This window comes from Aquila chrysaetos, chromosome 4 (genome assembly GCF_900496995.4).
Source record: "Aquila chrysaetos chrysaetos chromosome 4, bAquChr1.4, whole genome shotgun sequence".
Classification (NCBI taxonomy): Eukaryota; Metazoa; Chordata; class Aves; order Accipitriformes; family Accipitridae; genus Aquila; species Aquila chrysaetos.
This window is the reverse complement of record NC_044007.1, coordinates 65,547,198-65,573,383: the sequence shown is the minus strand read 5'-3', so window position 1 is coordinate 65,573,383 and position 26,186 is coordinate 65,547,198. Positions and strand designations below refer to the sequence as shown.

General features: G+C 39.6%; 2 protein-coding genes across 8 annotated transcripts in view; one reads left to right on the top strand and one right to left on the bottom strand.

Annotated features, from left to right (window-relative positions):
- Nucleotides 1-2,576, top strand: part of LOC115340136 (myelin basic protein) — a 124,423-nt gene extending 121,847 nt beyond the window's left edge. For all 3 annotated transcript variants that reach the window (XM_030011146.2, XM_030011147.2, XM_030011148.1), the window contains one exon: nt 767-2,576. In XM_030011146.2, the coding sequence (XP_029867006.1) occupies nt 767-823 (57 nt within the window). In that variant the 3' untranslated portion in view covers nt 824-2,576. The remainder of the gene's footprint in view (nt 1-766) is intronic.
- Nucleotides 2,577-4,521: 1,945 nt separating this feature from the next.
- Nucleotides 4,522-26,186, bottom strand: part of ZNF236 (zinc finger protein 236) — a 98,732-nt gene continuing 77,067 nt past the window's right edge. For 4 of the 5 annotated variants that reach the window (XM_030011416.2, XM_030011414.2, XM_030011418.1 and 1 more), the window contains exons 29-35: nt 25,932-26,063; nt 19,747-19,944; nt 19,629-19,636; nt 13,354-13,420; nt 11,788-11,917; nt 6,741-6,917; nt 4,522-6,304 (exon numbers count right to left, since the gene is read on the bottom strand). In XM_030011416.2, the coding sequence (XP_029867276.1) occupies nt 6,177-6,304; nt 6,741-6,917; nt 11,788-11,917; nt 13,354-13,420; nt 19,629-19,636; nt 19,747-19,944; nt 25,932-26,063 (840 nt within the window). In that variant the 3' untranslated portion in view covers nt 4,522-6,176. The remainder of the gene's footprint in view (nt 6,305-6,740; nt 6,918-11,787; nt 11,918-13,353; nt 13,421-19,628; nt 19,637-19,746; nt 19,945-25,931; nt 26,064-26,186) is intronic. The other variant, XM_030011415.2, reaches the window with a different exon arrangement.

Genomic DNA, 26,186 nt, shown 5'->3' with positions numbered 1-26,186 from the left:
CTTGGAGCATCTTTGCCATAAAACTGCTGTAGGGCTTTTCTCAATTGCAGATTTATGAACTGTCACAAGGTTGTTGGGTGTTTTGTTTTTGTTTTTTTGTTTTGTTTTCTTTTGGTTTTTTCTAGTTTGATGTTTTCTTATTATTTGTAAAAATAGGCCAGGTTTCAGCCCTTTATCTTTTCTTGTTTTTATCCCGTATTTGCATCTGAGCTTTCCATACAAGACTGATGTTGATATAATCACATTAACAATTTACCCTAATAAATATTACAGAATATAATTACTACATTTCAGTTCTTTCAGCTGTGAGACTATTACACAACTTGTATGCAAGGTTTTCAGTTTCTGGTTTTGGTGTTTGTTTTTTTCTGGTTTTGTTTGTTTTGGTTTGGTTTTAAAGTATATTAACAATTCAGGGGTAGCCATGAAAATGAAAATTTCCGAGATGTCCAAGTAAATAAATTGCTTTCATTAGGAAGGCCTGATTAAGAACATGTACCTACAAATAATTCACGAGAGACTGTCTAGCCCTGTATGAGAGATTTAATGAGAGTAAATTAATCCTATGTGAAAAATATATGAAAAGTAATCGTCTCTTTGAAGTGAAAATTCCAGTAATATTCAGCAATATACTAGATGCCACTGCAAGCCATTTTCATTACATACTATTTAAAATTTTGTTGTGCTACAGATTGATGTTTTTCAATTTATAGCCCCAAATATACAGTACCTTTTAATTAACTTAAGTCTGTTCTTCCCTCCACAGGGAGGCTCTGGGTCCCGACCTGGATCACGGTCCGGTTCACCAGTTGCTAGGCGCTGAAGCTCTAAGATGCCATCTAAGGATCACGTACTCTGCTTCATAATGTAACTGCCTTAAAATTAATAACAACTGCAACAATTACCTAGATAGATGCAATCCATTACTTAATGCCAATTAGGTTCTGCATGCAGTAGATGATACAAACTTCTATTGGCAATCCCTGACCAACAGTTGAATGAAAGGAACACAAAAAGTAGCTTTACTAGATGTTTTCCTTATTTTATGTGAAGTAACAAGATCTCTGACTTTACTCATTCTTCTTCAGGATGCCCTAACTGTATGCTGGACTTCATTATTTCTCCCAAGCATCTAATTTGAGCTGAAGTCTTCTGGTTTCGTTTTAGTGAACATCAGAATTACAAATAAAGAGCTAATGTCTTGGATACTGAGCACTGCTGTTAATGATTCTGAGACACTGCTGTTAAAAAAAAAAAAATCCACCATGTGCAGAAGTTGTAAGGACTGTTTATCCAAATACTTTTTTTGATTTGGTTTTTTTTTGTTTTGTTTTAATCTTCCTTCTCTCACTCACAGAATAATTTATTTTCATAACAGGATTAGGCAGTCATGGAAAGGTTTACCAAACATTGGGAGTTCAAGGTATGTGAAGTGTGGGAGGGGGCAGATGTTGTAGAATCAATACGATGCGGAGCAATAGTAATAAGGAAATTCTTTCCATACCGTGAATTGCTCATCGCATCCAAACCATTAGAATCAAGAGCAGATGAGGGAGAGAAAGAGGATTTCAAATTTGAGTTAGACTAATGTTAAGCAACAAGGGATATTCCCAGAGAAGAAACATCTTAAGATTGCACAAGTGACCACTGGACGTCACTGGTGCTTCACTCAAACTCTGCTGCAACAGCATTAACTTTGCAGTACAATAAATAAGTAAATGAATATATAAACAAGTAAGTCTAATTTCTGAAAGAGAGCCCTTCAGTACTGGTATCTCAGATAGTCCTGCACATCTCATGTTAGAATTTCAAATCTTTCTCTCGGTATTGCAGCAGTGTCGTATTTGATCAGCTAATCTTTTGCCTGAGTAACATCTGGATGCCTGTTAAGGGCAGTGCACCAAAGCAAACTCATAGTAAACTACTGTGAACATTTAACTGTTGTACTGTAGTTGCCTTATAGAAATAAATTATAGTTGAGTTAGATTTAGATATTAATTGTTCACAAATTACTAAAATGAATGTGTGGCAATGGTATTTCCAACCACACTTAGGGAAATAAAAGGCTCTTCTGAATTGCACTGTTTTATTACTTAAACTTACCATTTCGCCATTTCTTCATCCTGTCATCTAAGTGTCTGATTAATTATTTTTTTTTTTTAGTTTTAGCCTATGCATTGTAGAGTACAGTTAATGCTTCCCAGGTTGAACCTGCATTCCTAATAAGTGCCCAGTAAAAGTTACCTATAAATATGTATGTTAATTACATTTCACATCTAAATCTATTATTGTAGGTTTAAATCAGTGTCCATTAATATGAAGCAATGAAAGATGAGAGAATAGAAAATACATAGAGACTAAAGAAAACAAAACCACCAAAATTATTAAGCATACACACACATATTACATCTCTATTACCTACATTGGTTGCTATGTGTATTTTTCTATTGTAGCTTCATTCAGATGTATACCTTGCAACATAATAGTTGATTTAATTTGAATACGTATTGTTCTTATAGGAACACAGCTTTTAAAAATATTCATTATTGAAATAAAGTAATCAACTTGAAATGAAACTTGGACCGGTTTTGTCTTTTACAACGGAGAACCTATATATGAATTTCTGTGGGTTTTTTTCCACAATTTATGAATAATCTTCAGATACTAGAAAATGACACTTTGGGACCCAGGACCCAGTTGCTTGCACAAAGGCTTCTAGTGACATTGCTGGTGACTTAGCATGGCCCATAGGGCTGACAATATGACACAGGATTTATGGGAGGCCAGTTGTCTTTGTGGAGTGGCAGCTAAAGGCCGGGGGCTATCGCAAGGCATAAAATGCCTATGTACAGGCAATGAAATCCCACCCTTTGTAAAGAAGTATAGCACCAAGCATCTTCTTTGAACAGGGCATGTGAAAATCAAGTTGTTTTTTAAAGCAGCCTTCAAAAATGGGAAGGATTATTTAACGTTAAAAAAATTGAGAAATACATCTTTCAAAATACTACACTGTAGAACTACAGAACTTATCCAAAGCTTCTTCCTTGCCTTCGTCACTCTGCTTTCCTCTCAGTCACCTTTTCCAGAGGCTGGAGGTGGCTTTTTTGGATTTACTTTCTATAGAAGAAAAGGTACGGTACTTTAAAGCATTATTTTACCAACACAAGTCTCTTGAAAGAGATTAAAACTTAAGACTGAAATTTATTCTTTTCATTACTCACTAGCAGTTTTGCTGAACAACAGCAGTTTAAACAGCTATTTGATTTGTAAGCAAAGGATTTTTCCTGAAACAAGAACGCATAACCAGTATGAGGAATGTGTCACTTCTTGTACTGAAGGAATGGACAGAGACCAAAAGAAATACTTGAGCAGACACAAACCAAAAAGCCTGAGGCTAGCGTAAGCCTACTACTGCATCAAACCAGAAAGAACAGAGACATTCCTAAGCACTATTCACTTACCCACTATACAATGTGACTCTTCAAACATGCCTTAGAACAAGAGTTCTTTCTGCTTCTTAAAAAAATGCATCTGCTTCAACATTGCTTTTTAAAATATCAACATATTGGTTACACTGTCTGTATTTGTACTGAACATCAACAGAAACACTGCTTTGAAAACTTCCAACTCAATCTTACCAACGAACCTGGGCTATGAAAACCTCTATGTAAGGATACTCAGGAGGGAATTCTTGAAGCACACGGGGGAGGAGGATGCAGGGAAGGAAATCAAATACCATGTTACAAAAAAGGTTTTTTTAAAAGTCTGTTTACTGTAACTGACAGGATTCCAAGTGCTGGAGGAGTAACAAACTGAATTCAGGAAAAATGTCAGCTGACTCCGTAACTCACACTGCTTATTTAACACTTCCAAGACTTACAACACACACTCATTGCCTCTAATCAAGACTTAACTCTTTGAGAAGTGACCATTTAAAACCAGCATCTTTTTACTCACAAGACCTGCTTTTAGCACATGCTCACCGACTACCAACCACTACCGGTTTTTACTTGCTGGCAAAGCAATCACAGCTAGAGCAGACTGAATGCTTTCAAGCATTTAGGAATCACGTTCCCATTATGAAGGATGGATTTGCATCTGGATGTGACCAGCTGTAAATCACCTTCTGGCAAACTGGATTCGGCAACCTCTGGAAAGTGTCATCCCCTATGCCATAAATCAACTCCAACAAACTTTGCTGGCATTTATACAGTATTCTCTGAAAGAACAGGGAAAAAGTTTTACATGTGGTACATGCAACAAAACACATTTTACTATATTATTACAGATAAACAGGGCACTATGCCATAGGGCCAGTATGCCTTCAGACAACTGTAAAAAAAATAATGTCTGTCTTAAACACCTGAAACACTAATAGGCTGTCTGGGAGGAAAGGCACTGCTGGAAGAACTTCACATACATTCTTTACATAGAATATTGAGACACACACTTCCAGTAAATGGAGTTTTTAGAATCTCCTAGAATACATAATCAAATGCTTAAAAAATACACGAAACAGGATTTGGAAAAAAGTAGTATTATTTAACATGTTTCTGAATTAAATATTCCACATAACAAAAGTGTTATTTTCATGTCACCAACTATATTACTTATATACATATGCCAAAGAGTTAACAAAAGAATTAAGAGATGCCCTATCAAAACCAACAGTGATTTCTTGCTTCAGCAATCTGAAATAACTAGTTTGTATCATAGAGAAAGTATAGACAATATTTACAGAAATGGGCTTTTTGGATCTGAGAGCAATTATCTTTCAGAAGGTAAATTAAAATCCAGCTCTGTATTATAGTACAACAAATCCACCACTGATCTAGAAGTACTTGTGGCAAACCGAAAAGATGAACTTCCTGCAACTGGGTTTAGTATTTACAAAATATACTGATCAGCCACACAGAGGCTCATATAACTTTAAATATATATATACATACAAGCACACATATATATATATCTATATATATGTAACATATAAATAAAATTCAAAAGAACAAGGTAAAAATAAGAAAAGAGCTTCTGTCTTTGGAATGTCTAAAAGATGACTATGTTTTTACTCCAGTGTTTCTTTGTTATGAATATACTTAACAAGTGGCACCTTTCAAAGCATTACTTAGTCAACTAGGTAGTTTTTCTGAAACAATGACTTAAACAACAACAAATAAAAGTAACATATTTCCAAAATTCACAAAGAAAATAATGAGGAATTTACAGATTTGAAATGGTAACTGTTTACAGCACTGGGGAATATTGTATAACATAGGTGACCTAGCGTGCATCTAACTTTCTCACTGCTTAACACAAAATTGTACGTTTACTTCCCAGATTTAGTATATGGCTGTGTTTTCCACAGATACTAAGATATGTACCTGCTGATCCAAAACAGCAAACATAAAAGAAGAGGCTTTCATTGGAACCTCTTCTAGTTTGGATTCTCTTTAAATAATTATTGCCGAGTTTAAAACCTCAGACTTTTAATGTAAAAACTAACAACTAACTGCCTCTGCGGTTGGAATGGAAATGAACATGCTCCCTCTCAAGAGTTTAACTCAAGAAAAGCCATTGAGTTCATGGCATTTTATTTTTTTCAACAAATTCTCAAAATGTACTAAAAAAAGCTTAAAACAGAAATACAGAGTTTTCCTGTGCCTTGTAAAAAAAAAAAAAAACCAAACCCAAAACTATTTTATACTGCATGCATCTCCTCTGTAACATTTTGTTTCCAACCTCAGTTATTTTTTTAAACATGTAAAAAAGAAAGCTGACCAACAGTTTCATGGTTTTCCCATGAAGTTATTCTTCACCTCCTTTAAAAATGGGAATCATTCTATTCTGATATAAAGTTCCAGTTTATTTTTCAAATTGATATACTGGCTGTGAATTAGAAGATGAAACTGTATACAGTATTACCTGAGTTCATTGATTCACAGACAACTTAGCACAGATTAAATGATGTTTTCCCAATATTCTTCTACAAGCTTAAAAAAGAATGATTTTTTTAGGTAATTTTTGTAAATAATTAAAAAAACTATAATATATTATTCTTATGTTAATATTTTCAATGCTTGAAGCTGTAACTGTAAAATCCATCTGTTACTTTTCTGAAAACTTGTTTCAAGAAATTCGAGTCCCAGAAACATTTTTAGCTTTCAAACTTTAAGGTGTCATCGAAAAACATTGCCTATACTTTGCCATTCATTTGAAGATTCTTGTACCACTTCTTCTAAATTCAGAGCACGACTAATATCTTCCCCTTCTTGTTCTTGATGACTAGCAGGCTCTTGTACAGGACCTACCAAAGTACAAGAGAAAAAGATGAGTGAGTATGATTTGATGCATAGTGTAGAAAAATGCAAATATAGCACTTGGGAATAAAGGAATCATGCTGGGAAAGGTACTACATAACTACTTCAGATTCTGTAAATTCATTAGATGCTCTTTGAAAAATTAAAAAAAAAATCTAATATAATAGATAATTTTCCTGTAATAGTTTTTGAACTTTGTATTTCTGTACTACAGAGCTCCATGTAAAAAACAAGGAGCCATAAGCAGTAACCGATCTCTGTTTCACCCTGCTTTTTGGGTTGCGTGTGCAACTACTAGGTCATCAACTCTGGGTTTTGGCTATTAGAGCCTAATTCCTCAATAACTTAAGGGATATGTTTTGTGCTTTCCTAGTAAAGCATATGGCTTTCTGCACTCACCATTACTATCATTATGCTACATACCAGTGTAACCATGAGCCCGTTTCATATGCAGTTTCATATTGCTTTTCTGTGTAAATCCCATTGCACAGTAATCACATTTATAAGGCCTCTCTCCTGTGTGCTTTTTCATGTGGACTTGAAGAGCACTCTTCTGGTTAAAAGCCTTTTCACATAATGTGCACTGAAATGGCCGTTCCCCTTATAAAAGAGAAAAAGGTATTTAATAATTTCTCATTTCAACATAAAAATACAGTTCAGAATTCAGTAAAAATCATCAAGATGACCTAGCAATTAAGTAGTCATGATCTTTTTCCTTGAGACTTTCTCAAAACAGTGCTATGACTCCATATAATCAGCAAAACATCCCAAATTAAATGTCAGAGTATTTACATAAGTCCTAAATCATTGATGTTATCTCTCCTATCCAATTTATTGTCTAAGTAAATTATTTAAGAGGTGCAAAAAATCAGTTTTCAACAGTTTGACTTTTCTGTACTCAAGGGAACCATCACCTTTTTACATCATTTAGAGTAAGGTACATAAAGCAATATTCTAGAATTAACAAAGCTGATGTCTGTAAGAAACTAGAAAGTCAAATGTGTTAAAAAAAAGTTCTGGTAATTCTACATGGGACCTGTGACCTCCTATATCAATAGCTACTAGTGATTCCCATATGTTATCAAAGAAAATATTCATTATAAAAATATTTAAAAATTTTAAAACACCTATTTTGCAAAACCAGACCTTTGCTTCAACGCTCAACACCACATCCTCCGACATCAACACAAGACACACTGCTGTATGTCATTAAGGACTTCTAAAAGCACTTTCTGAACTTACAAATATGGTTTGTTATTATTTAGCACAATAAAGCACAAGCAGGAGTATAAATACTTTTCCACAATTTTCCTTAAAGGACCAATTTCTCTCTTCCTTCATTACCTGTATGTTAGTGTCCCCAGATGCACTGTAGCTTCCATGCTAAATCCAACTTCTCAAACAATCAATGAAAGGAATGAAAGGTCCTTTAAATCACAGAAGTGTTCTAGTTTTGTTAACAATGATTTCACTAGTTTGAAGTGAAATCTAGGTTTCCTCAGATACTTTTGACTCCAGGTTTTCTGTTCTGTTAAGATGAACAGCCTTTTTGGTGGTGTGGAATGGATTACCACATGCCTTTTTGGCAGAACTGGAAGCATCTGCTTCCCTCTAATTTCAGCAACATTTCTCCAAACCGCTCTTCACTGATAAATCCGAATGTACAAGATATTTAGAGCTATTCAGAGAAATAATGTGTGTTTTCCTTCTGGCCACTGATTCAGTAGGTATTGCCCATTAGAAATCATTAAAAATGTTTAATCAAGATAGAAGTCACAAACACTTTCTCACAGACAAGGATCATACCTTTAAGAAAGCAAATCAGTTTAGACTTACATGAGCCTTTCCTATCGCAGTTTATGTAAGAGCACCCATCTAAAAACTTCTGTGCAGCACATTTTCACTCTTTTGGTCTTAAGGGATTTTTAAAAGAACATTCTCTTCTGAAAGAATGACTGTCATGTGGATTGACTTGCTGTTTCAACAACGTCAGACAACAGTAATATAGAAATGAATTTATCAAGGACTGTTACAGTTTGTGGGCATTCCTAGCACATGAGCACCCAAGTACAAGAAACCCCAAAATATCTGAGGATTTACTGAGTAAATTACAAGTCTTTCCAAAATAGAAAGAATTTTTCCTATGATAGTGCAGATTTATGAGAAACAGATGCATAAAGGGAATCTATTCTATTCCCAGCCTTCCTGAAGTGCTCGCTCTGTGTCTATTACAATGGGCAGCATAAATCAAAGCAGGGAAAAGGGAAACTGGCCTTCTTTCCCGCTTTCAGATTTTGTGAACCTCTTAATTAGAACACTGCCTTTTTTTAAGGTCTGTATTATTTAAGTCACTTCTGCAGAAAGCAAATTACTGAGGCATTCTAAAGACTTTTAATCTCCTTGGATTGTAACTCTTGCCTCTCTTTTCCTGCCCCCAGTATAACGAGAACGTTCCACTCTACCACAGTAAGCACAAAGCAGCTCTGTTCCCCTTCTTTAATTTTACTCTCAGGAAAAGCAGTCACCATTTCTCTTGGGGCAGGCGGGAAAAGAAGCATAAACAGTCAACCCATTAGATGAGAATACACAGGGTCAGCAGAGACCCCTAACACATAAAAACAGCTCTAATAGATCAGATCAAAGTTTCCTCCCACACTCAGATGAGAAACCACCTTCAACCATTTGGTATGAACACCCCTTATAAAACATGCTTATACACACTCGTAGTATGGTAATTGCAACTAACAGTAACTGATCGGCAATGAATGCTGCTAGCTGACAAATGGCCGCAAATACCCATTACCCTTATCAAGAGTTGTTGCTTATCCTCCAGAAGTTAAGTTTTGCTGAAAGTGGGTGACCCAGCCCACTAATATTAAAGTCTATCCTATCACACTTGCACTAAAACCTTCCCCTTCTGTTACAATACTCTCTTGTCGCCATAACCAATACATACCACCCACACTGCAGTATTTCACAACTTGATACCTAAGGATCTCATCCCTTCCCAGCTCAATGATCACCCACATTCTTCATCATGCCCAGTACCTCCCCTATCTCTCCATGCCTTCCCATTGCAACATCCCTAAACCTGCTCTTAGGGTTCCCAAATCTCAGGATTTCCTTAGCAAAAGAACTCAAACCACAAATTCGCCAAGTTCATGAATCCTCTCTATCCAACCTCCTATCCTCTTCTGCTAGAGAGATCTCAGCAACTGAATAAAATGTGAAAAAAAGTCAGGGCCAGGACATAGGACCTCTCTGGCTTTCAGCTGCCTAGCAAACCCTAACACCTCAAAGCTCAAACACTCATGTGTAAATGAGCTGCAACAGCTCTTGCAATTACTGCCCCTACTTTACCTTTGACAGTATATGAACCATGTGCTGAATTAGGCAACTGAAATGAGGCAACTCATTTTACCAAAACAAATAAAAAAATGCCACAGTAGGCTGCACATTGTATAGCCCTGATCTAATTTATCCACAAACATATGGAATCACTGAATAATTATTCTCCAATTCTTCTTTTTTCCCATGGTAAAAAAAGTATCGGACTACATCAATTTCTTTACAAACCTCATGAAATACTGTAAAGGCCAGCAAGAAAGCACAGATAGAAAAAGTATGACCTTGTCTTAACTAGTTATGTCTCAGTATCTGCTTACGTGCAATGGTAAGTATGAACTAATTTAACCATAATGGAAGACACAGTCATTCATCGCATAACAATGACTATTTTATATAGCCACTGCTATATGGGAAGTTAAAGCAGTTTCCTAGACCGTGGCAATCTTAACACATTTTCAGCTTCATCTACTTTTATTTTTGCCTCTGTCTTCCCTGGAAACCCTTTTATCATTTATTATTTGTAATATCACATTTATTATTCGTAATATCACTTAGACATAGACTGAAACTCCACCACATTAACTGCTTCATGAAAAAAGAGCAAAGAGACAGACCTTACCTTTAAAAACTTGCCATAAACACAATGTAAGAGAAAAGAAATTAACAGATAGACAAGTATGTAAGGACACATTTACATAATGTAAATTATCAATATTGGCAGTGGTCCCAAGACATCAACAGCCTATCAGATATCATAGAGACACACAAAAAGAATTCAAAGATATTACCGAATAAACATTTACATCCCTTCCAAATATTTGGAACAGCATGGTAGAACGCATGTGAGAGTGTGTGTGTGTTTATATAAGACTGTGTTTGTCAAAGCCAGAGAAAAGAAAGTTTTGATGCATGAAATGAGAGCATGCACACCACACTTGGATATAGAGGCAAGTCTGTACTTCAAAGATGCAATACCAAAACCTGCAAGACTGAATCTGAAGGTGCAAAGTGAAGGTCCGTTCAAAGATGGAACTCTAATTACATGTCATAAGACGGACAAGTGATGCTAACCAAGGAAAAACGACCAGGTTAACAAGATAAGGGAAGAGATCAGGAACTTTCCTTTAAATGCACAAAGACCAGCCAAAAGCTAACCACCAGAAGTTGATATTGGGGAAAGAAAAAGCTCTGGCTGACTTACAGAAAGAAAGAGAATTATCCTTTCGTGGCAGTCTTCTTATGCTATAGCACATGCAGTCAAATTCCCTGGTTCCCTCCAGCTTAGCAGCAACACAGACAACCTTCCCCTGTCTTTTTTAACTCTAGCAGCCATGACAGCTCTTTATTGGTAGCAGTGGTATGGAGAAGAGAGCAGTTGTTTTGGAGAACTGACTCCTATATTTAGAACTCATGTTCTTAAGAACATTACTCTTAAGATACAGAAGGTGAAGGCAGTTGGGCTGTCTGATGTACAGCTTTCAACTTGTAGCAGGGCAGAAACTGCAACCTGAAAAGCACTTCTATCACAGAAAATGTGTGCTCCCTAAGAGAAATCAGTAGTCTTTTTATAGAGTAACAGTTGAAGAATATAATTAAGTAGAGAAGAACACAAATTAAAACCAATGGCATTAGAAACAGATGAACTAAGTGGTTCAATGACAATCAAGTATTGCATACAGCAGTATCAGCAGTCAAGACTGTCCCTTATTTAAGGTCACTGAGCACACCCGCTCATTTGCACATTCTCCTATATGCTTGAAGATGATCATATACACCACTTTAAACAATGCTTTAAAATATGCTTTTATTAATCTGTTTCAGAGACTGACGAACTTCTAGATACAAGCTCATGCATTCACATTACTGTTCCAGTACTGCCAGTCCCAAAAAATAGGGAAGCTTAGTGAAGCATGATGTTCTGGCTACAGTTTCTAATATTTCAAGTCTGCTGTTCCTCATTTTAATTTCTAAACTCTTTGGGTTAGAAATTTACTTTGGTTTTTTTTTAAGCTTAAGTTGATATTTAAATGCAGCTACCTGAAACCATGAACAAGGACTCCAAATACAACACCCACATATTCATGAGAAAATCTTGCAAGATAAAAATAATTTCTGGTGTTACCTGTGTGAATGCGACTATGTCTCTCCAGCTGACTTGGCTTAGCGAAAGCTTTTTCACAAGTATCACACTTAAACACTCTAGGCTTCTGGGAACTCAGTGAAGGTCCAGCCTGATGGGTTTGCATGTGTTCCTAAGCCAGTACAGAAAAAAATACATTTCAGGCCATTTACCATTTTAAAAAACTCCAGTATTTAATGTAGAAATATATTCACACTTTAAAGACAAAAACAGAGGATCTTAAGGCATCAGCAGACAAGCTGGAAGAAGATGGAAGCCTGCATTATTTTTTTTTCCATTTTAAATGAGAGCGCGTTTTTGTATATCAACTCTTTATAAGGCTGATGCATCAGTATCTTTAAATTTCTGACCTCTGTCAATAACTGTGCATTGCTTTTTTTGCACACATTAGTCTCTTCACTAATTAACTGTAGCAAAATTAAAAAAAAAAAACCACAAACAAAACCCAAAAAACAAACCAGAGCTCTTGAAATGATTTGTTCACTTACAAACATGAATTTTGGACAACTGGACATTGTAAGTTAATATTGGATTTTTTCCCTCCCCTGTACAGTATCCATCTCCCCCCTTGACCGATATGTAAGTATCATTGTAAAACTGGACAGGCCTCACAGAGGGAACTATCACAACATAAAGACATGCAGCTGCACAATGTCAACATGCAAATAGAACCCCTTCACAATGAACTCTTAAATTAATTAAAAAAAAAAAAAAAAATCACTAAGGTCCTTATAAGTAAGAAAGCAGAATGAGGGTATGACACATTTTATCTTTATGAAGAAGCATTAATAACAGTTCTAACTTCAGTGTTTTTAATTCACTGATGCTGGACCCAGAAGTTTTGCAAATCTAAAGGAGTATCTTAGCTATTAACTTTTTAATTTAAAAATCTTTATTAATACCAAGATACAATTCAGATTACAAAAGAAAGCAAATACAAACATATTTAATTTAAAAATCTAATCAAGAACTGTATGTGAAACAGTACTGTGAGTACTTGTCCACTTTCTAAAATGTGTGTGGATATTCTTTTCTAGTCTATTACAGACTAGACTATTAGTCTTTACCAGACCTAAACAATAAGCCTTCTTGAGGTCTATGAAGTCCTATTCCTCACTCCATGAACTGAAGTAAATTGTGTCTGCAGAATTTGTTTTCACTGGAAAATCAGCAAGACAGTTACAGGGAAGAATATTATCATCACAGTAATTATAATAATATAGTATTATAGGGAAATAATAAAAGGTCTTCTCAGAAAAATCACAGGAGATTCATAAACCACAGCTTAGTTGAAGATGAAGAAAATACTGTGCTTTTATCTTGTTCATTACCTCCTAAAGCATTGAAACGGTGGAAGCACAGTATGACCTACTCCAGAAAAATTATCTGAAGCTGGCTGCTTCTTTCTGTCTGCCACAAAAAAACCCCAACCCAAAACAATAAAAGAAAAAAAAAACCAACAAACCCCAACAACCCCAATGCCCCATTTTCTACTTGAAAGCAAACAGGAGAGCATCCAGATAGCCGCCATAAACCTTTCTCCGTCACCTTTCTCTGAAGAAACAGTTTGTGATGCAGTTCTGTTCCACTGATCTGCCAATCCCTTATACTTTTCCTGTAAAATATATGCTTTTGAAAATAGTTCATGGGAATACAATGCTCTGAAGTGCAAGCACTTCTTTATAGACATACTTAGTATTTCTTTGATTGTTCATATGATATTTAGCAAGTTTATTTGTGTAATTCTCTTATTTTTCAGATAGGAATTACCTTGGGGTCTCAAACGAGCATTATCTAATGAGAAAATAAGAACAGCAAACCTTCTCTGAAATGGCCCTTTACCCGCCCGCTCATGCATTGGTATGCAACTCTCATGCCCGAACTATCTTGAAACATTAATTGTAACCACCTCTGAAAGTATGGCAATAAAAAGTTTGTTTCATTCCATTGTTTTAATAAGATCACGACCTCATTCTATTTTCATCTTCAACTGATGTCCATGCTTTGTTTACTATCCACAGTCACCTTGCAGGTATTTCCACTATCTAATGATATGGAATTGTACAGTTTAGTCACTGCGCATGTCTTCAGATTCTCCTCTCTGAAGCTGTAAAATTGGGACAGCCACCAACATCAGAAGGGGAACTGAAGACACTGGACTGAAAATTTTTGACACCGGGGGTGGGGTGAGTGGTAGGGGTGTTCGTACATAATCCCTAAAGGTTTTCTTGTGGATAACTGTGAAATTGCTGGTACTGATGCCTTTGGAAAAAAGAAATACAGTTAAGTTCTGGCATCTAAACATTGGTACCTTACCTCCTACTGGGTTTTTCTGGATTGCCTGAAGTTTGGCAGTGCTCTTAACATTTTTTTGTAATCTCCAGAACACCATCAGTACAAAATGAAGACCTTGAGTAATAGATCACTGAACATTGAACCCTTCCCAAAACCCTAAGCTAAAACCTGTGGTTTCATTTATCTTTGTTGAGCTTCCTGTTAAAGGTTGCTCACAGCTGATGTTCTAGAACACCTTGATGAAGAAGTGGAATTTGTTTTAGGACATGATGACCAAGTAGTAAATGAAACTTTCTGTTTAAAACATCCTCTCCTCCTCCTCACCAAAAGTGAAAAACAATGATTTGGAGATTCATTTTGACTTTCATCATCAGAAATCTTGGATTGGGTTTGTACAGGATACAGAGAAAACCTTCCTGAAATAACATTTATCAGCTTTCATACCCACTACTTCAACTGATATAGATCAAACTGTTAAGCTGGTCAACAAAGAGTAATAGTGCTTCCATGGGATCAGTTGTATCAAACTGCATACTTCTGCATTTTTGATGAAATATTCAAAAAACTTGGCTGGTCATTCTGCTGGTTTGCGTATGTCTGTATGTGTATATGGGAAAAGAAACTGTTGAAACTTCCTCATCATCTGGTGCGGTTCACTCTCCAATTTTTACATACACATGCAACACTATCCTCCCTTCTTAGGAATAACAAAACGTGATCTTTTGCAAACGCTGATTGTCTTTGGATCTGAAGGTTGAAAATGATCCACTGCACTGAGCAGGGAGTGTTTCCTGGTATAAAGCCATGGTTTAAAGAAGCATCCCAAACAAAGCAAATAAGGCTGTCTTTCACATTAGGAAGTACCCATTCAGGAAGTCACCCTTCAAATATAAATGTTTTTCTATCATTACCCTAGCCTTATCTAACAAGCAGGTTTTTGTCCATGTTGTTCCTGATCTGAGTTGAACTGCAGATTTTTTTTGAATCTTGTTTTTGCAGAGGAAGTTCATAGAATCATAGAATCATTTAGGTCAGAAAAGACCCTTAAGATCATCGAGTCCAACCGTTAACCTAACGCTGCCAAGTCCACCACTAAACCATGTCCCTAAGCACCACGTCTACAGATCTTCTAAATGCCTCCAGGGATGGTGACGCAACCACTTCCCTGGGCAGCCTGTTCCAATGCTTGACAGCCCTTCCGGTGAAGAAATTTTTCCTAATATCCAATCCTCCCCTGCCGCAACTCAAGGCCATTTCCTCTTGTCCTATCACTTGTTAGTTGGGAAAAGAGACCAACACCCACCTCGCTACAACCTCCTTTCAGGTAGTTGTAGAGAGTGATAAGGTCTCCCCTCAGCTTCCTTTTCTCCAGACTAAACAGCCCCAGCTCCCTCAGCCGCTCCTCATAAGACTTGTGCTCCAGGCCCCTCACCAACTTGGTTGCCCTTCTCTGGACACGCTCCAGCACCTCAATGTCTGTCTTGGAGTGAGGGGCCCAAAACTGAACACAGTACTCGAGGTGCAGCCTCACCAGTGCCGAGTACAGGGGGACGATCACTTCCCTGCTCCTGGTGGCCACACTATTTCTGATACAGGCCAGGATACCGTTGGCCTTCTTGGCCACCTGGGCACACTGCTGGCTCATATTCAGCCGGCTGCTGACCAACACCCCCAGGTCCTTTTCCGCCGGGCAGCTTTCCAGCCGCTCTTCCCCAAGCCTGTAGCATTGCATGGGGTTGTTGTGACCCAAGTACAGGACCCGGCACTGAACCTTGTTGAACCTCATACAGTTGGCCTCGGCCCATCGATCCAGCCTGTCCAGATCCCTCTGTAGAGCCTTCCTACCCTCGAGCAGATCAGCACTCCCACCCAACTTGGTGTCATCTGCAAACTTACTGAGGGTGCACTCGATCCCCTCATCCAGATCACTGATAAAGATATTACACAGTACTGGCCCCAATACTGAGCCCTGGAGAACACCACTTGTGACTGGCTGCCAACTGGATTTAACTCCATTCACCACCACTCTTTGGGTTTGGCCATCCAGCCAGTTTTTTATCCAGCAAAGAGTACACCTGTCCAAGCCATGAGCAGCCAGTTTCTCCAGGAGAACTGGTGTCAAAGGCTTTACTAAAGTCTAGGTAGACAAGGAAGGAGAAGGAAGAGATCAGGTTAGTCAAGCAGGACCTGCCTTTCATAAGCCCATGCTGACTGGGCTTGATCACCTGGTTGTCCTGTATGTGCTCCATGATGGTACTCAAGATGATCTGCTCCATAACCTTCCCTGGCACCGAGGTCAGACTGACAGGCCTGTAGTTCCCTGTGTCCTTCTTCCGGCCCTTCTTGTAGATGGATGTCACATTTGCTAACCTCCAGTCAACTGGGACCTCCCTGGTTAGCCAAGACTGCTGATAAATGATGTAAAGTGGCTTGGTGAGAACTGCCACCAGCTCCTTCAGTACCTCTGGGTGGATCCCATCCAGGCCCATGGACTTGTGTGTGTCTACGTGATGTAGCAGGTCGCTAACCATTTCCCCTTGGATTATGGGGGTTTTATTCTGCTCCACTTCCCTGTCTTCCAGGTCAGGGGGTTGGGTACCTGGAGAACAATCGGTCTCACTATTAAAGACTGAGACAAAAAAGACATTAAGTACCTCAGCCTTTTCCTCAGCCTTTGTCACCACGTTTCCCCCCACATCCAATAAAGGATGGAGATTCTCCTTAGCCCTCCTTTTGTTGCTAATGTATTTATAGAAACATTTTTTATTGTCTTTTACAGCAGTAGCCAGATTAAGTTCTAGTTGGGCTTTGGCCCTTCTAGTTTTCTCCCTGGATAATCTCATGACATCTTTCTAGTCCTCCTGAGCTGCCTGACCCTTCTTCCAAACGTCATAAACTCTCTTTTTTTTCCTGAGTTCCAGCCAAAGCTCTCTGTTCAGCCAGGCCGCTCTTCTTCCCCGCCAGCTTGTCTTTCAGCACATGGGGACGGCCTGCTCCTGCACCTTTGAGATTTCCTTCTTGAAGAATGTCCAGCCTTCCTGGACTCCTTTGCCCTTCGGGACTGCCTCCCAAGGGACTCTGTCAAACAGGCTCCTAAACAGGCCAAAGTCTGCCCTCCAGAAATCCAAGGTAGCAGTTCTGCTGACACCCCTCCTTACTTCTCCACGCATTGAAAACTCTATCATTTAATGATTGCTATGCCCAAGATGACCTCCAGCCATCACATCACCCACAAGTCCTTCTCTGTTCACGAACAACAGGTCCAGTGGGGCACCTTCCCTAGTTGGCTCACTCACCAGCTGTGTCAGGAATTTATCTTCCACACACTCCAGGAACCTCCTAGACTGTTCCCTTTCTGCTGTATTGTATTTCCAGCAGATATCTGGTAAGTTGAAGTCCGCCATGAGAACAAGGGCTAGCGATTGAGACCTCCCAGCTGCTTATAGAATATTTCATCTGTCACTTCATTCTGGTTAGGTGGTCTGTAACAGACTCCCACCATGATACCTGCTTTGTTGGCCTTCCGCCTGATTCTTACCCATAAACACTCAACCCTATCGTCTCCGTCATTAGGCTCTAGACAATCAAAACACTCCCTAACATACAGGGCTACCCCAGCACCTCTCCTTCCTTGCCTATCCCTTCTTAAGAGTTTATAGCCATCCATTGCAGCACTCCAGTTGTGTGAGTCATCCCACCATGTTTCCATGACTATTATCATAGTTTTCCAGCTGCACAATGGCTTCCAGCTCCTCCTGCATGCATTGGTGTGGATGCACTTCAATTGGGCTATTGATCCTGCCACCTTTTTTGGAGGAGAAGCCCTAATCCCTATGTGACCGTTCTGAGGCACTTCTGTGGTTTCTAACACATCAACAACCTTTGCGTCTTTGCTGCTGCATGGATCTCCATCCCCTACTTCCACTGGGATGGCTAGGGTGCTGCGTGCATTAGTACATGGACATTTCAAAAGTGCTCCAGTGTATTCAGCACGTTGTGGAGCAGACCAAAGGACCTCGCTAGCACACCATCCTTCAAACATTGGCATGCCACCCTCAGGCTTATCTTTAGCAAGTCTGGTTTTATCCCCTCCAAATTAGTTTAAAGCTCTTTCAATGAACCCTGCTAACTCCTGCACAAAGATCCTTTTCCCCCTTTGAAACAGATGTACCTCATCTGTTGCTAGCAGACCTGGTGTCGTGTAGACCGACCCATGATCAAAAAACTGAAAATCTGCCTGGTGCCACCCATCTCAGAGACAGTTACTGATCTGCTGGCTCTTCCTGTTTCTTCCCTCATCATTCTCTGCAACTAGAAGGATAGAGGAGAACGCTACTTGTGCTCCTCATCTCTGAACCAGTCATCTCAAGGCCCTGAATTCTCTTTTGATAGCCCTCGGACTTACTGCAACTTCATTGCTGCCTACATGAAAAAGCAATGTGGGATAATAATGTGAGGGCCATACCAGGGTAGGAAGTTAGCTTGTCATACCTTTACCCTGGGCCTAGTATATAACAGAAGTCAAGGTTTAATTATGAAGGGAAAAAAAAAAAAAAAAAAAAAAAAAGTAACACCAGCCAATTCTAAGAAAACAAATTGAAGAGAGACTGATATTTGGGTTTTGTTACCATTATTTAAGGAAAACAAGTATCAATACTTTATTTCTTTTTTTTTTTTTTCCTCTGGAAAACTTCTCCTAAACCAGAGGTTAACAGTTTCACAACACCACATTTTATGACAGTTTCCCCAAGGACTAACAGTCTGGTTGACACACGTGATCAGTCCAAGGGGGTGAACTTCACAAACAGGGTATATTGCCTTAAAATATAATACTAAAGTGAAAGAATATCTATTGAAAAGCTCTTCTAAGAGCTACTTAATATAAAGACATTGCCTCTGGCTCCAGAAATTTCTTGCTATATATTCTGGGAAGCTGGCAAAATTCTGGGCAAGTTACATTGTATGTTTGCTCTTCTCATAAAGCACTTCTTCAAATCACTGCCTTGTCGTATCTCTCAGAGATAGGATACTGGCCTGGACATACCACTTATCTGGTACAGCCTAATATTCCCAATAGGAACATTTTATAATCTAATTAAAAACTTAAACACACCACTAATTTTTTTTTAAAAGACTTGGAAGTATCAGGTTGTTTGTAATCTAGAGAAAATTACATAGAAAACATCACTAGACAACAGCAATAATGTAAGAATATTTTAAAACAAATGCTTCCTGTGCAGATGTCACTTGTACTCGCAAGGCAGAACATCTAAAAATCAGGTAAGAGTGCAAAGCAGATAGTATCCTATGATTCCAAAAGCTTATCTGGAAATCAGGATTAGCAGTGATGACATACATAAGCAAATAAAGTAAGCGAAATCTTTTCCTGGCACTATTATTTGCATGACAGGCATTCACATTTTTCATTCTGTAGTCAATATATGCATTAAAAGCCTCTCCATGCTCCAGGAGAGAGTTCTCTATCTGCGTATACATTACCACTTAGACTCCCTCTCTCTGATGCACACCTCTCACACTGTTAAAAGGAAAGGAAAGGTAAAGGGATAATAGGTACCTTCCATTAATATCGCAAAAAGTCCAAAACAAAAGGAGTTAACAGAACAATCAACTGTTATTACCAAATACCTTGAGATGTGTTGCCCGCTTAAAGGCTTTATTGCAGACATGGCAAACATGTATTCTTTCCTTGCCATGAACCTCTTTACTATGGTGCATCAACATGGTGGCTGAAGAAAAGGTTTGACTACACTCAAAACACTGGTGCACGCGACCTTCTTTTTCTGCTTGACTGCTTTTCGTCACATTAGGAGAAACCTCTGTCACCTATAACAATTTACAAAAACACTATCAAATAATTTCACAGGCACATCCACAACAGTGGTTTATCTACCTCAACATGACCAATTTTTGGACAGTACTTGTAAGCAACTTACCAACACAAAGGAAATAAGTAAGTTGTATGTAAATATGAACTTGTATTTCATTGCTCTTAAGAATGACATATATATGTATTTTAAGAAAACAGAAAGATTATAACTATGATCAAATTCATTTACGCATTATAAACAGAATGCATTTGTATCAATATTCTCCAATATTCAGTTTTATATTCCTGAGCATCTCAGATGATTCTTACATTTCTCACCAAACAAAATTCAAAGCCAAAAACATTTCAGACAAAAAAGAAAGTATCTCTGATTTTACAGAGGAGAAGAATATTTTCCATTTGTTTAATTTCTTCATTGGGGACTCTATTTTCAGAAGGAAGTAAAGCTTTGAGCTACCAACACAAAGTTCCAGAAGTACTGAAACACAATGAAAAGTTGATAGAATTTGGATGGGGTTGTGCTGCATTTTTGTTTTGTTTTAATCAATGACGTGTGTTTGGAAAAATCACACTTTCTCCAAATAAAATAACCCAGAGTTCCTTCAACTTTATAGATACAAAAGAATCTTAAATACAGTAACTTACAGAAAGAAACAAATGAAGAAAAGATAAAGGAAGTAGTACTGTAAATGAATTATTCAGGATGAACTAAACTTGAAAAGATACAGAACATAGTAGAATATTATCCATACTAGAAAGCAAAGATACAATATAAAACATATTAAAAGAAATGACAGAAAAAAATCCTGTGTGTGTGCATGCATGCATTTGTGTTTCCAACTAGTTGGAACCTTTCGGGAAAAGGGTGAAATGTTGAAAGGTCAGTCAACATAGTCACCATGATTAAATAAAACACACAAACATTACAGGTAATGACAGAAAACTAGTTTACATCAGCGTTACATTTTGACTGTTACTACAATAGTGCTACTTGGACACAGACACACTTTACAAGTGCTATTATAATAAGCCTTATGAAATGGCAACCTGATTTATGAAAGCATATATATTGAAAGACAATATCTAGTTTTAAGTTCACAAGAGTAGGAAAATATGTTCATGTTAAATTTTAAAACATCCATCTTCACAGAGTATTTGAACACTAGAATTGTTAAGAACTCACACTTGTAAGCATATGCAAATGTAAAAATCATATGCACAAGATGTTATTAGAAACAGAATAGTTCAAGTTGGAAGGGATGGCTTGAGATTGTCTAGTCCAATGTCCCTAGAGCACACACAGGGCCATGCCCAGACATCTTCTGAATGTCACCAAGGATGGAGACTCTATAACATCTCTGGACAACCTCTTCCAGGGTTCAACCACCCTCACAGTGAAACAGGGTTTCTTTGTGCTCAGATGGAATTTTAATTTGTGCCCATTGCCTCTCGTCCTTTCACTGGGTATCACTGAGAAGAGCCTGGCTCTGTCTGCTTTACTCCCTCCCATCAGGTATTTATGCACATTGATAAGAACCCCCCGACCCAGAGCCTGCTCTCTTTTAAGCCAAACAGTCCCAGCTCTCTCAGCCTCTCCTATGTTGGATGCTCCAATCCCTTGATGATCTTTGTAGCCCTCCACTGCACTCACTCCTGTATATCCATGTCTCTCTGTACCGGGGGCCCCAGGACTGGACACAGCACTCCAGATGATGTGTTCTCACTGGTACTGAGAAGAGGGGAGGATCAACCCTCTTGACTAGCTGGCAACACTCTTCTTAATGCATCCCAGGATGCTGTTGGCCATCTTTGCCGCATTGCTGGTTTGTGGCCAACTACTTGTCCACCAGTATCCCCTGGTCCTTCTTGAAAAACTGCTTTCCTGCTGCCTTCAGTGTGTACTAGTGCATGGGGTTGTCCTCCAGGGACAGGACTTTGCACTTCCATTTACTGATCTTTGAGATTCCTGTTGGCCCGGTTCTCCAGCCTGCTGAAGTCCTTCTGCACGGCAGCACACCCATTCAGTCTGTTAACTACTCCTTCCAGTCTTCCATCACCGATAAACCTGCCAAACATGCACTCTGTTCTACCATGCACGTCATTAATGAAGAACACTAATGAACAGTACTAGCCCCAGTATTTGAACCCAGTGGCACACCGCTAATGACTGCCCTTGAGATGGACTTTGTTCCACAGATCACAACACTTTTGAGACCTAGCAGTTCAACTAGTTTTCAATCCACCTTGCTGTTCTATTTAGCTAGCCCATATTTCATCAGCTTGCCTATGAGGAGGTTATGGGAGATGACATCAAAAGCCTTACTAAAGTCAAGACAAACCACATCCACTGCTCCACTCATCCACCAAGCCAGTCACTTCATTGTGGAAGGCTCTCAGGTCAGTTCAGCATGTCTTCCCCTCCATAAATCTCTGCTGACTACTCCTAGTCACCACCTTGTCCCTCTATCCTGGAAAGCATTTCCAAACACATTTGCTTTATTGCCTTTCCAGGGACTGAGGTGAGGGTGACTGACCTGTACTTTCCCGATTCTCCAACCCTGCCCTTCTTGAAGGTAGGAGTAACTTTTGCTTTCTCCCAGTCATCAGGAACCTCTCCGGATCGCCATGACCTTTCAAAGATAATAGACATTCATCTCATGACAACATCAGCCAGTTCCCTTAGCACTCACGAGTGTATCCCATCACCGACGGATTTGATTTGTGCATGATCCTCTACTGAGGGTACATATTCAATGCTCCACCTTTTACCACTGGTCTTAGTGATTTGGGATTGCTGAAGACAAATCTTACCAGTAAAAATGAAGCAAAAAGAGGCACTCAGTACCTCGGCCTTTTCCAAATCCTGTCTCCAGGTCTTCTGCCCCAATCAGTAGCAGGCCAACTCATCTTCCTTTTGCTGCTGACATACCTGTAAAAGCCCATCTTGTTACATTTTATGTCCCTTTCAGATTCAACTCCAGGTGGGCTTTGTGTTTCCCGAACTCATCCCTGTCTCCTTGAATGGTGTCTCTGTACTCCTTCACGGTGACCTGATCCTGCTTCCACTTATGTATGCTTCTTTTTTATGCCTGAGTTCCGTCAGGAGCTCCTTGTTCCTCCATGCTGGCCTCCTCTCGCCTTTGACCTCCTACACATTGGGACTGACAATTCCTGAGCTTGGAGGAGGACAACATTTGAAATCAGCTAGCTCTCCTGGTTCTCCTTCTCTCCAGGTCTGCTTACCACATGATTATTCCAAGCTGTATTGGGTTTGCATGGCAAGGTTTTGGTAGCAGGGGAACTACAGAGGTTGCTTCTGTGCAAAGCTGCTAGAAGCCTCCCCTATGTCTGACAAAGTCAATGCCAGCCAGCTCCAAGACAGACCCACCGCTGGCCAAGGCCGAGCCCATCAATGATGGTGGTAGCACCTCTGGGATAACATATTTAAGAAGGGGGAAAAAAAACCTGCGCAGCAGCAACTGCAGCCAAAGAGAGTGAGAGTATGAGAGAGAAACAACCCTGCAGACCCCCAGGTCAGTGAAGAAGGATGAGGAGGAGATGCTCCAGGCGCTGGAGCAGAGATTCCCCTGCAGCCTGTGGGGAAGACCATGGTGAGGCAGGCTGTCCTCCTGGAGCCCAGGGAGGTCCACGGTGGAGCAGATATCCACCTGCAGCCCATGGATGGCCCCATGCTGGAGCAGGGGGATGCCCGAAGGAGGCTATGACCCCTTGGGAAGCCTGTGCTGGAGCGGGCTCCTGGCAGGACCTGAGGCCCCGTGGAGAGAGGAGCCCATGCTGGAGCAGGTTTGCTGGCAGGATTTGTGACCCCGCGGGGGACCCACGCTGGAGCAGTCTGTGCCTGAAGGACTGCAGCCCGTGGAAGGGACCCATGCTGGAGCAGTTCGTGAAGAACTGCAGCCCATGGGAAGGACTCACATTGGAGAAGTTTGTGGAGGACTGTCTCCCGTGGGAGGGAGCCCACGCTGGAGCAGGGGAAGCGTGAGGAGTCCTCCCCCTGAGGAGGACAGAGCGGTAGAAATGTGTGATAAATTGACTGCAACCCTCATTCCCTGTCCCCCTGCACTGCTGGGAAGGGAGGAGATTGAGCAATCAGGAATAAAGTTAAGCCTGGGAAGAAGAGAGGGGTGAGGGGAAGATGTTTTAAGATTTAGTTTTTATTTCTCATTATCCTACTCTGATTTGATTGGTAATAAATTAAATTAATTTCCCCCAAGTCGAGTCTGTTTTCCCCATGATGGTAATTGGTGAATGATCTCTCCCTGTCCTTATCTTGACCCAGGAGCCTTTCGTTTTATTTTCTCTCCCCTGTCCAGCTGAGAGGGGGAGTGATAGAGCCGCTTTGGTGGGCACTGGCATCCAGCCAGGGTCATCCCACCACACAAGCAGATTCCTCAACAGCCCAAAGTCTGCTCTCCTGGTGCCCAGGGTTGTGATCCTGCTATTTGCCTTACTTCCTTCCCTCAGGATCCTGATCTCCACAATCTCGTGGTCACTGCAATAAAGTATATCCTTGAACTTCACGTTCCCAACCAGTTTTTCCTTGTTCGCAATTATCAGGCCCAGAAGAACACCTCTGCTTGCTGGCTTCTCAGTCATCTGTATCAGGAAGTTATCATCAACGCACTGCAGAAATTTCCTACATTCCTCGTGCCCTGCTTTTTGCCCTTCCAGCAGATCTTAGGCAGGTTGAAGTAACCCATGTAGACCATAGACTGCAAATCACAGATTTGTTTAAGTTGGAAAGGACCTCCTGAGATCATCTAGTCCAAGTCCTCTACTCAAGAAGGGTCAGCTAGGGCAGGTTGTCCAAGACCAACATGAAAGCCTCATCTTCTATTTCTTCCTGATCAGGCAATCTGTAGCAGATGGCTAGTATTCACGACAGTGTCAATCCACATTGGTCTGCTTGCCAGTCCTTACCCATAAGGTCTCAGTTGGCTCACCATCCAGGCAGAGCTCCATGCATTCCCACTGCTGTCTTGCCAGTCTGTTCTTCCTAAAGATCCTGAATCCAGCCATGGCAGTGCTTCAGTTGTGTGAGCTGTAGCACCTTCTCTCTCCGATTCCAATGAGATCGCAGCCCTGCAACTGCATCCAGACCTCCAATTCCTCCTGTTTGTTCCTCGTGCTGCATGGACCAGTGTACAGGCACTTCAGAGAGACGGCCAGTTGTGACAATTTTTCCAAGAAGAGTGTTGAAGTTTCCTCTATTATGTTGTTGTCTCAGCACCTTTATTCATACACATACACTTGAGGCAGGCCCCCTCCCTTCAGTCCTTATTATTTTTGAAGTTTCTCATGCCTATATCAGCCACAACTTGCCCACCTCTTGCCCTTTCCTTGCCAGTCCAGTCTACTACTTCTTTGCTTGGTTGTGGGTCACCATCTGCCTCTCCCATTTTTTCCTATTTTAGAGCTTACATTACCAGGTTTGTTGAAAACATTCATTTTGCATTCAACAAGAGAAGTCTGAACTACTTTTTCTAATATTAATACTACATTACATATGTAAAAGTTTCTACTGAAATTCAAATACATAAGAAGTTGAAAAGACTTTATGCTGCACCACTATTAAAGCAATTTGGTTACAAAAAGAGAATGGAAAATGTGTAGCAATAGGTGCTTTTTTTTTTCCACAGCTCTCAACTTTGTCTATTTTATTATCTAATTACAAACTTACTGGAAATTTTTGGGGCAGTCTGTGTTGAAAGCATGGTTATGTAATTTGTAAAAAGAAACACATTATTAATTGCATTTCTTCTCTGTATATGAAAAAGTGTTTTCAACTCAAAACTTAAAAACAGAATCTGGGTGACTAGGAAGTCACAGTGAACCTCTTCCCTATACTCTTAATTGGGAATGACATCAGTCTTCCTGCTTCAGAATATAGAGGAACCATTCCAGTACTTTGATTAAATAATGTTCTTTACCCAGAAAAGACACAGAAATATATTGTATCTACCTGATACGTTATTTCATCAGAGTTTGCAGATGCTGAATGTGGTGTATGGCTCACCAGTATGACTTGCTGTGAGCCTGACCCACTTTGGCTAGCAAGACTGGAATCTGTGAGTATAGCAGGGAACTGCTGACCCTGTTGAAGAGGGGAGAAAAAAAAAAAAGGTAGAATAACTATATTTAAGCAGCTAACTGTAGTCATGTAAATTATATTTACACCTCAAGACTACTTTTTTTCTTGATAACGACCATTCCAGAA